The 12,112-nt window shown below is 39.4% G+C and overlaps 1 protein-coding gene across 1 annotated transcript in view; it reads right to left on the minus strand.

The window, feature by feature from the left end:
- Positions 1–10,528, minus strand: part of LOC131149345 (NEDD8-activating enzyme E1 regulatory subunit AXR1-like) — a 34,170-nt gene extending 23,642 nt beyond the window's left edge. Inside the window, exons 1-3 of the mRNA XM_058099721.1 lie at positions 10,325–10,528; positions 4,396–4,568; positions 4,135–4,298 (exon numbers count right to left, since the gene is read on the minus strand). Of these exons, the coding sequence (XP_057955704.1) occupies positions 4,135–4,298; positions 4,396–4,568; positions 10,325–10,362 (375 nt within the window). The 5' untranslated portion in view covers positions 10,363–10,528. The remainder of the gene's footprint in view (positions 1–4,134; positions 4,299–4,395; positions 4,569–10,324) is intronic.
- Between the last annotated feature and the right edge of the window lie 1,584 nt (positions 10,529–12,112).

The following is a 12,112-nucleotide window of genomic DNA, read 5'->3' on the forward strand; positions in this document are numbered from 1 at the left end:
ACGAGAGCCCTATATTCGTTGACGAAGGTTCGTCTTGGTCTTGTCGACGAGAGGCGCCTGGGTTGTGGCAATTTTTCTGAATTTTGAATTTTTTGAACGTTAGGTAGTTGAGCAAACGGGGGCAAACCTCCGAGGAACTTCTATATATGTCATCTAGGCATATTTTGAGAGTAGAGATGATCATTATTGAAGTGTGTTGTGTATATTTTGATTTCCTTAGTGAAATTTGTGTCATCACTTCCGTGGATGTAGGCTTTGCCGAACCACGTAAATCTTTGTTTTGATCTTGTCCTGGTTGTGTGTGTTATTTACATTCACTTCTTGTTGTTTATTCCGTTGTGCATCTTCATTATACGATCCATTTCACAACATTATATAAACTAACTTATTAAAAATCCTCCCAGCAAAGTTGCAGTGTAAAAGGAGATGAGAAGCTGTCTCAGAGTCCTTGAAACAGAGCACATAGAAATCAGGAGAAGAGTCTTCAAAGGTCTTCTGATTTGCAACAAGTTGTTGGTATTTATTTTATTAACATTATAGATAAAATAATATTACTAAAAAGGCAAGAAGTTGAGGACCCCGGCAATGGCTGGTACATGAGCAAAACACAGCCTGCAGGCATCCATAGAAAGATCAAGAAAATTAAACCGTAACAACTCAAGTGACTCCACTAACCTACAAAGACAAGGAACTTTTCTAAAGTTGTTTTCATAGCATGGGAAATGAGTTGGCATAAACTTGATTAAATGAATAGTTTGTATTGCAAACAGATGTTCCAAATGGAGAACAGGGAGAATAAGTTAATCATTTGCCTTCACACTGTTATTGGGTAAGTACACTTTGGAGCATTAGTTAAATACGAAGTCTCCGAGAGTGCTGTTTTGGAGGGATTCCCGATCAAGTTTAGAACTGGAAGATCCTGTATATTGACTGAGATAACAGCAATATTTTATTTGATTGAACATTAAGATAAACCTTTATAGTGAACTAGGAAAAATATATCAAATGGAAAAACTGTCAAATCTTTGGATCCCCTTAATGAAAGTCAAGATGCATGTAGTTTATAGGGTAAGCATTTCCATGAGAGTTACAATTTTTTTAAGTTAAAGAAAATAAAATCCTAAATCCTTCTCTCCCCTTGCATCTGGAAAAAGAAAACTTTGCATCAATGCATCAATTCTTTGTTCATGAAGTTCAAAATTTAAATGTTAGTAGTCAACTTTTATAACAACTAGTGATGCTAATGACCTTATTTATATGATATTCTTTTGAGCATCACACCAACAGTCTGCTGCATATTATGAGACCTAATAAAGCTTTATCTCCCAATGTATGTATAATGCGGTATGGTGGTGGTGTGTCGCATTCTCATTTATTCTTGCATCTTTCTGTGGCTTGGAGTTTATGGAATAAGTTTGTCAGATTACCACTTCACCTACAAGCTTAAGCTATTAGGTTGTGTGCCAACAAATATCAAACTTTACACACTCCCCTGCACGTGCAGCCCAACAGTACGCAGAGAGATAAACACACGATAATAACACTCATTACAGGGAACACAATAACTTTTTTAAATATCACAGAATGAACACGGGCAGCATGACTAGAACCTAGGACCTCCTAGTAACCAGTTTTGATACCATGTTAGTTTACCACTTTACCTAAAAGCTCAAGCTGTTAGGTTGTAGGCTAACAATATTTTTTTTTTATCAGCAAAAATAAAAGATATTAGCAAAGCGTCAAGGGGATGCCAACCCATGGTACAAAACATCAACCACTCTGAAGATTGTCACAAACATCAAGAGTTACAAAATGATCATTAACAATTTTCCCACTAAGCCAGCTGGAGACAGCATCAATCCATTGGTCTTCGCAGGTCTGAAGTCAATTTGATGAATCTTTGAAGGCTCCTTTATTTCTTTCTTTCCAAGCACAGAAAAAGATGGCAAAAGGGATTAGGTACAAAGCCTTTCGCTTCTCCTTTGTGGCTCTGATGCCTTTCCAAGCCCAAATCTCCCCTCCAACTGAATTTGCCGTAACCCACTGCTGCCCAGCCAGGAAAGAGCCAAATTCAACAAGTTCCTTGTCTAGGGCAGTGGAGAAGAATGTGGTTGACTGATTCCACATCAGCCATATAGAGAAAACACCGAATCATGACTGAAGCCCTCTTTTCTGCAAATTTTCAAGGGTAAAAACATTTCCATGTATGGACTCCCAAGCAAACAAGGAACCTTTGAAGGGGCTACTGTCCTGCAAATGTGAATCCAAGTGGAGTTATTGCAATTTTTACCCAACGGTGCAAGCTTCTTGTAAAAAGATTTAATAGCAAAACGCTATTTTTGTCCAAAGCCCATTTTGGCCCATTAGGGATGTTTTGGTGATGGAATTTGTAGAGAGATATGTAGAAGTCAGAGAGTGTGTGAAGTTCCAAATCTGCCACATTCCTCATATAAAAGGAATGTCCCAGAAAATCCCCTAATCAGTGATTTGGAGATGATGACTGATAAGGGCATTTCTGTCACAAGCCAAGTTGTAGATGGAAGGAATGCAGCTCCAAGATTACAGTTCTCATGCCACACATCATGCCAAAAATAAACATTGGCCCCATTGCCCACTTGAAATGTGACAAATTGGAAAAAAAATCTTCCGATCCTTTCTTGATGAATTTCCATACTCCCACTCCAAAGGGACCTCTTCTATTGTAAGTTGCCCAATCACTGTGCTCAAGCTTTAACAAAGTTATTTAGATTCTTTGGTGTAGCGTTGGCCTGTGGGGTGTGCTCCAGCTCTTCGCAGACTTTTAAGTTGATTTTTTTCAGAGGCTTTGGGAAGGATAAGGATGCATGCAAGTGGTGGTTGTTTGCAGTCTATGCAGTGTTTTGGGGCCTTTGTTAGAGAGGAAAGCTTGCAGTTTTAATGGTGGTTCTGTGCCTTTGTATTTGCTTTGGTACAAAATTGTTTCTCTTGTTTTTCCGTGGGATTATTCATTATTCATACTGTTGCTTTTATGGGATTTGCTTCTCAGATTTGTAGGATTGGATGGCTTTGTTGGCCAAGTAATTTTGTTTTAGTTTATTTTTGCTTCCTGTTTTCTTTATTTTCTTTTGTTTTCCTTTCAGAGGATATCTTATCCTCCAGAATTCACATATCGCTCGCTCCTTTTCTCTTGATAAATTTTCTTTTTCCTACCATATTTTTGTCAATAAGAAACAAGAAACAAAACCTATTCATTAGAAGAGCTCCGAAAGGGGCAGCAACCTATTCAGGATGTATAGGTTCAAAAGTGACCAAAATGCTATCAACAAAATTTATGAATTGCGAGCTGAACAAAATCTTCTGACAGCAACTAATATAGGGAATTTCTCCTCAAGTCTCTGCTTAAGTGTTTCATTTTCTTTGAAGCCCTAGTGTTTCTATCCCTCCAAATGATCCCATACAGCTTCAAAGAATAGCATCCCAGACTTCTTTGTTATTGTTCCTGCAGAGCGATCCACCCCAAGCAAGAAGTTGCTTTCTATACCATCTCTACCACAGCCCAATCAATTCCCAGCATGGCATAAGCCGCATTTTACATATGTAGGAGCATTATGCAAGCTAGGAATTAGTGAGCGAGGACCTCTTATTTTATTTTATTTTATTTTAATTTCTAGTAAGAAAAGAAACATATTAAAGAGAAGGAAGAATATACGAGGACAAGAAATTCTTCTAAACAAGAGAAAGAACAAAAGAAAATTGAAAAAAATGAAAAAAAAAAAAAACATGGTCAATTAAACATGTTGAAGATCACAGAAACTGAAACCACTAAACTAGACTGAAGAGAAAAGCCATAGCAATCCAAAACATACAATCATACCCCAAATCAAATAGCAAGCAAAGATCGATCATGGGCATGTAATCACTTGTGCTATCTAATAGGGGGTGCATGTCTATAGAATAACCATTTGCACACATAAATAGCAATCCACATGCATTTGACATCAACATTGCAAAATGACCAGAGTAATAAAGTGAGTGAAGATAGCACGGCAAAGCTAGTATAACCCTACTGCCAATGAGTTGAAATCTAAACCAAATACAAGCTAGATTCACATAGAGAAAAAAAAAAAATTTAGTGCAATCTGTGCAGCTTGATACCTGAGTGGCTACTACCAAGGTGAACTGAGAAAAGAACGATGGATTTGTCTTAATCAGAGCCTCTGGATACTCTTCTATAAACTTGGCTTTAACAGCTTCATTTAGCTCCTGCAGAAAAGCACACACACATTTTGCCTTTGATTGCCCAACACTTGTTTCATCCACTGCCAACATCACAAAAAACATTGGATGAAAAAATAAATCAGGTAAAACCAAATAAAACTTTACATTTTTTTTTTTTAAAAAAATTGAGAGACATACACATAAAGTTGTTCCCAAGGTCACCAACTTCAACTTTAGAACCATCAATTACAGTGATGCTTCCAATCCCACCAAGAACAAGATTCTTTAATGTTTCAGAGCCAGTAGGACCACAATTAAGCAAGCATATGCTAGCTTTCTCAAGGGCTTCCTGTCCTTGCTCACCCCAAATCCTGCAAATGTTATAATGCTTTAATTTTGGAAGAAAAATTTTCAAATTGAATAACTGAAAAGAAAAGGCAGCCCATCCTGATTCTAGAAGAAAATAGTTATTTGGACACGTTATTTCTGTTTCATGGCTTAAAATCCTTGCACACAAAAATTAAGAAGCCAGATTAGAAGTCCAAACACCAAAGAGGTGCAGATATATAACAGCCTCAAAGCTAGTGTTTAGCAATCAATTGATATCTGCAAATGCATTCTACTATAGTAATTTGCAGCCCCCATCACTTGCAAGCAACGAAAAAATCATAACAGAAATGAAACTCTTCAACAGAAATGCCTTTTTGTTGTGTGAACAACAACCTCCTGACTCTGATAACAATTGTTGCTCACCACACCAACAATCACCCGGGTCTAATACAAATTGTTGTTCCCAACAATCAGCCCTCATAAACCAATTGTCAGTGCCGAATGTTCACAGTGGAAGACTCACACGAACTCTCACGAACAATCAATGGAACAAACAAGCAAGCACTCAATGATGAACTATACGAACCTAGCAATCACTTAACAATGAGAATCAATCAAAGCAACACTCAAAACACAAGAATTTACGTGGCTCAGCAATTTTCTTACGTCCACGGGAGCAGCGGCTGTTTTCACTATCTCAATGAAGCTTACAAAGCCCTTGAAGCTTACACCTAGCTTAATCTTTCTAGGGTTACATAATAATTATTATATATCAATCTAATGCGTACAGAAGACCTATAATTAATCTAAAACACTTCTGTAGCAATCCCCCAGAGGAAATTCCTTCAAAAACTCCCAATCTACTGATCTCAAATTCGAAAATTCATGACGTCCATGAGTGAAGCCGTCGACTACCCCAAACCGTCGACGATTTGCCCTCAAGGCTGCACCTTGCATCTCTCTCTCGATCCCTCACTTCACGGTGCTTTCCCCGGTACATGCGTTCCACTCAGAATATGAGCCACATTCCCAACAATCTCCACCTTGGCGAATATTCACCACCTAGGAGAAATTCAAAAGCATAATCCTCACTACTCCACCCGGGCCAGTAGATTGGGACCCGCGTCCTGTCTAACACCTGGAGACGTAAACCAAGTCCAAGCCACGCTTGAACTTGACTGTAGTAATAGGAACTCCACCTACCTGAACACCCAACTCCTTGAACGATCCTCTAAACCACAAAGCCACCTTGGCAGCCTTAGCCTCTGCCAAGAACTCCGATTCAGTTGTAACTAGCACACCCTGAGACTGTACCCTAGACATCCAACAATTAGGCCTTCCCACAACATACGACATTGTAAGCCTTCTGTCATCCAAGTCCCCTATGTAGTCTACATCTGCAAACCTCACAACTGACGGAACCCTCCGTTGCCTGCCGAAGTACCCAACTGCACTAGTGTAGAAAACCTTTGACACGTACCGAACATCACCGTCCGTCCTTGAGTACTGAGCGATAGATTGTTTACTTAGATTTGCCAACGGTGTACCAGTGACCGGTTTAACAATAACCATGTTAAACCTCTCCAACACCTGATCCACAAAACCATCCTGAGATAATCACAATCTCCATGTAGTTTTGTCGACACGGCCGCTCTGAGATAGCCCCAATCTCCCTGCAGCTATGACCACAAAGTCACCCTAAGATAATCTCAATCTCCCTGTAACTTTATCCTTATGAATCTCCAACCCAAGAATACTCTTGGCAGCACCCAAAACCTTTATGTCAACTTCCTTTCTCAACAGAGTCCCCAACTGATTTACCTCAGTCTGAACCTTCCCAACAATCGGCATGTCACTCATATAAAACAGAATACTTGCCCACTTGCAGCCTATCTCCCTCTCCCCCTCTGGGAGCTCCACCAACCCCTCCTTCGTCTGATTCTTATACAGTAACTCCATCTCCTCCACCATGACACCTATCCACATACCCTTTTCCTGGCCGTGCACTGTCTCCTAAAAGGTAGTAAGACCCTTCCTAGTAGTAATGGTTGCATAAGACATCAGATCATACCTGGGCAGTGGCCTGATAGTGCCTCTGAGCCCATTGTGATTCTGCAGGTCTCCCGAATTTGAACTCTCTGCATTGTGACCAATGTCATCTCTGCGCTGATTCCGTAACTCCACCTGCATCACAATCTCCTTTCTGCTCCAGTTTATCCTAGGATAATGTAAGTTTCATGAGTTAGAACTCCCTGCACTCCTGCCCTGTCCAACTCCACCTGCACAACATGCTCACTGCTACTAATGCAGCTTTCTGGCACCCGTTTCTCTTCATTAACCTGAGTACGCTGCCCCTTGACTTTAGCACCTAAAATCATGTCTCCACCAATCGCCACCTTGTTTGCCAATGGATCACCTAACTTGAACACATCTTTCTTATATACTAGAAAGATGCACCATCTAGACATCATACCAAGCCTATATCTCACCTCACTAAAAACCTGCATGGCTGGACCTCCGAACACTCTCAAACGAGAGTGGTCTACTGCATAACCTATCCAAGCCTCACCTGCACTCTCCCATCTAGTGATACCTTTGGCGATCGATTAATCGAGAAACACGTCATACTTGTTGACTTCACCAAGAAGTCCCTTGCAAGCCTTGCATACGCCATGCCTTGCTCACAAAACTCCTTGAGCACCAACGTACTCAACACCAATATTTGACCTAAGGGACTCTCTCCCAGTGTAGTACTCCACCTCAACCACAAGTTATACCTGGCAAACAACTCTAAAACCACAAGTTATACCTGGAAAACAACTCTTACTTGTTCCGCATGAGATACACCCAGACCTTTCGTGATAACCTCACGAAGTACCCATGTCCAACCCGTGATGCTGCCCTCACCGGTCCCTAAACATCCATAACAATGTAGTTAAGAATACCGTCTGTTTTGTGTGTGGTTATGTTACACAAAACGGTATTGCCTGATTTAGAACTCTCAGCTGCAGCTCCACCTACAACTGTGTTACCCTACGGTGTATAGAGACTCCCTGCTATCCTCTATCCCTTCATCACCATCAATACGCCATCACACACGATCATCGTCCCGCCTTCAGACTTGTAACTATACCTGTTACAATCCAAAGCACCCAATGACATCACGTTCTTCCGTATATCAGGTACATGTCTTACCCTACACAACGTCCTTACCACACCATCATATATCTTGATCCTGATGTCCCCCATTTCGACAACTTTACAAACCACACCATTTCCCATCAAAACAAAATCAGTATTCATCAATCTGTAAGTGGTGAACTACGCTATGTTGGGCGTCATGTAAAAAGAACATCCCGGGTCTAGGATCCAAGAACCCGTGAGGCATTCTGAACCTAATGAAACAGAAAGCATCTCATAATCACTGCTCCCTGAGTCCCCTTCTTCCACTACATTTGTAAAATTTGACGAACCCTTTTGAACTTTTGCCTTCCTTTTCTCTCACTCTGGACATTCTGATTTTATATGCCCTAGTTTCCCGCACTTAAAACAACGAACGTCCTTCCTCCTCGTGGATGGAGCTTTATTACCACTCGATCCACTCTAAGACTTGCCTTTCTCACGATCCTAATTACCCTTCGCCACAAGTCCTTCACCATGGGACCCCTCATCGCTAGCCTTCTTCCTTTGATGGAACCCCAGCAATGCACTCGTGATGTCCTCCAACTCCAGGATTTCCTTCCTTCAAGTCAGCGTCGTAACCAAATTCTCGTATGTAGGCGACGTAGGTAGGGAATTCAATAGCATCAATGTTTTGTCCACTTCCTTGAACTTTACATCAACTCACCCCAGATCACTAATGATCTGATTAAATGTGTTGATGTGCTAAGTCAAGTTCGTACCCCCTGCCTTCTTAAGCCAATATAATTTTTGCTTAAGTTACATCTTGTTCGTCAATGACTTAGACATGTACCGGCGCTCCAGTTTCAACCAAACCGCTACCAGCAAGTCCTCATCCATAACGTGATACAACATGTCATCGGCCAGACATAGCTTGACAATGGACACAACTTTCCCTTCCAACTCCTTCCAACTTGCGTCGTTTATACTTTTTGGCTTCTTTCCGTATAGACCCTTTACCATCCCTTACTACACCAGCAAGTCCTTCACCCTCCTCTGCCACAATCCGAAGCTCCCCATTCCATCGAACTTACCAAACTCGAACCTCACAAAAGAAATCCCAGCCATTGTGAACCAATAGCTCTGATACCACTTGTCGTGCAAACAACAATCTCCTAACTCTGATACCAATTGTTGTTTACCACACCAACAATCACCCGGGTCTGATACCAATTGTTGTTCCCAACAATTAGCCCTCAGAAATCAATTGTTAGTGCCGAATGTGCACAACGGAAGACTCACACGAACTCTCACAAACAATCAATGGAACAAACAAGCAAGCACTCGATGATTAACTATATGAACCTACCAATCACTCAACAATGAGAATCAATGAAAGCAACAATCAAACTACAAGAATTTACGTGGTTCAGCAATTTGCCTATGTCCACAGGAGCAACGGCTGCTTTCACTATCTCAATGAAGCTTACAAAGCTCTTAAAACTTACACCAAGCTTAATCTTTCTAGGGTTACATAATAATTATTATATATCAATCTAATGCATACAGAAGACCTATAGTTAATCTAAAACACTTCTGTAACAATCCCCTGAAGGAAATTCTTCCAAAAACTCTCAATCTACTGATCTTGGATTCAAAAATTCGTGACGTCCACGAGTGAAATCGTTGGCAGTTTAAGCCAAACCGCCGACGGTTTGAAGCCAAGAAGAACACCTCTGCAACACTGCCTCAGACCATTAACGGTTACCCCAAACCGTCAATGGTTTACCCTCAAGGTTGCACCTTGCATGTCTCTCTTGTTCCCTTGCTTCACAGTACTTTCCCAAGTACATATGTTCCACTCAATATATAAGCCACATCCCCAACACCTTTCAAGTCTCAAAAGTACCAGATCACAAGTAAAACCGCCATATATTTTTCTTGCTTGCACAAATTTGCAACCAGGCATGACAATAGAAAACAACAGCAAGTGTGCTTGGCAAGGAACGAAGCAACTCTAGATATTCTTTTTGACTAAGTCTGCCCACGTGCATTTTCAACGTTATGCATCTTTCATTCATTTTCTTTGAAATGATGTTCTTTTCCCGAAATTATACAAAGACAACATCAGAAAGGGTCTAAAAATCCCACAAACAATTTGCGGTTAATTAACTTCCAATTATCACTAAGCCTTCAGGGGAAAAAAGGGGGAAGACAATAAAGATTAAAATTCAAAAATAAAATTGCTTTCGTCCCAGAAAAATGTAACACGCATGTCTCTTCGCTGAATATTTGGAATAAGTTCTGCTGAATAATGGCTGTTATTTTGTCGAATCCTAAACAAATTCAAGCTTAACAACTTATGAAATTAATTTCTCATCTTTTCCTTCCTTTTCTCACTAGCCAAACAGAATACAAACAAGAAGTTCAATGGTGTAATATACTTTCTTCACCAACTATGAAAAAACCAAAAAAAAAGAACAATGATTCAAGTTGTAAATTAAAAGAGTTGAATCTGATGCAAGCGAGAAGCACTTTGGATGGGTGTGGGAGTTGAGCGCGTGTATTCTGGCACTTCAGAAGTTAGGGCAGGGAGAGGAGGTAGCAAGGGATAGTGAGAATGTTGGAGGTCGTACTGGGTAATTGTGGAGAGAATGAGGCGAGGAGCAAGCAGTACCTGAGCTGACGATCGTACTTGGTCTTGGGTTCTGCCATTGCTGTCTGTGAAGCAAAGCTTCGAAGTTTTGCTTGCTAGCTACGCAGAGCCAATAGTGGGGAGTGGAAATTTTAGGAGTCAAAGGAAGGAGATGACCCGTTTATTGCCAAGGCAATTCTTGATGATGACAAGGAGATCTGTGCCAACATTTAAATTCATAAATTCAAAATTTAAGCATTATTTTAGTATCATATTTTTAGGAATGAAAATCATTGTGATTCTTATTTTTAATTAACAAAATATAAATCATTTTAACAGTTTAACCTTGAACAGTGACAAAAAGAGCAAATGAAGTCATAAAAAGGTACAAGCTAATACAAAAATTGATCAAATAAGATAGTATTCTTTCACTACTAAGAGATGATTATTTCATATTAGAGGATATTGAAACAGTATCTAAAGTTGAGTATATATAAGTAAAGCTACTAAAAATTGGTGGCAATGTATAAAATTTACCCATTAAAAATGAAACAATAGTTTGGTTGGATGCAAAAATAAAATGAAAATAAAATTTAAATAAAAATAAATTTGATTTTATTTCATTTCTAAGTAATAAATTTACAATAAATTCGATAGTATAAGCTAAACTCTAGTGCAGTGTATATTCTGATTTATTAGCTCTTATGTTTTTGTCGCATATGGTGTCTATTTGCACTACATTTTTTGCACTCCTTTAGAGAATGGTAACAATCCTAATTAGGAAAATCGCCAATGGAAAATTTGCTTGGGTAAGGTGAGTTCCTTGTCACCTAGGCAAACTAGGAATATCAAGTAGTAGCCCAGGCGACAATAGTTACACAACCATTAGGTGATGTTGATTGTCTAGTTACTATGTGAGACAAGAAAATTACAAGTGGGCACTGAGAACATGAAGGTCGCCTAGTCACTAGGCGACAAATGTGTCTCGATCATTTAGGATAGTCTAGTCGCCAAGTAATGAGGTAGACAAGCTTCAGGTAACTAAGAATATCAACTATAATAATTGGGCGTTTAATGTTTAAAACGGTCCTGATGATAAGCTTTTAAATGTTTAGAAACTGATCGAATTTATAATTAGGATTTATGACTTGAGTTTATGATTTGTAACCCTAGAATCTATGTAAGTTTGAGCCTAAAGGAGTATAAATAAGAATACTTATTTTGCAAGGCATCTCTCAATCAATTTACACACATAATAAAATTAACCCAATGTTAATCATGCCCTAATGCCTTATGTCCCTCTCTCTATTTCTCACTTCCTTCTCCCCTTATTATCTTTCCTCTCTATTACCCCTTGTCTTTTCTAATTTGAGTTTCTTCACCAACCTTTTTTCTCCCTCGTTCTACAATTTCTATGTTTTATATGATTATCACTATTTTATCTTTACACCTCTAACTAGAGTTAACATAACGAGTCCATCCACCACCTACCCATCTGAATCCACATCATCCCATAAAAGGTGCTTGATTTTTTATCAGACATTTTTTGGCACACTTATGTGGGACACATATGCTACTAGTTACCAAATGTATAAAGTAAAAACACAATGTCACGAAGATCAATCAGACTCATTAATGTTGATCAACCTGATCTAGTGATGATTCGACAATAATTTTCCAAAGAGAGGTTCAGAAGTCTCTCAAACCTCCTATGAGGTAGTGACCTCAATGAAGACAATCATAGGTAATTTCAAGAAGAACATGAGTGTAACGACCCAAAAATTCTTACCATTTTTTTTTATAAAATATACTATAAAATAAAATACTCTG

The sequence above is a fragment of the Malania oleifera genome, chromosome 2 (genome assembly GCF_029873635.1).
Source record: "Malania oleifera isolate guangnan ecotype guangnan chromosome 2, ASM2987363v1, whole genome shotgun sequence".
Classification (NCBI taxonomy): domain Eukaryota; kingdom Viridiplantae; phylum Streptophyta; class Magnoliopsida; order Santalales; family Ximeniaceae; genus Malania; species Malania oleifera.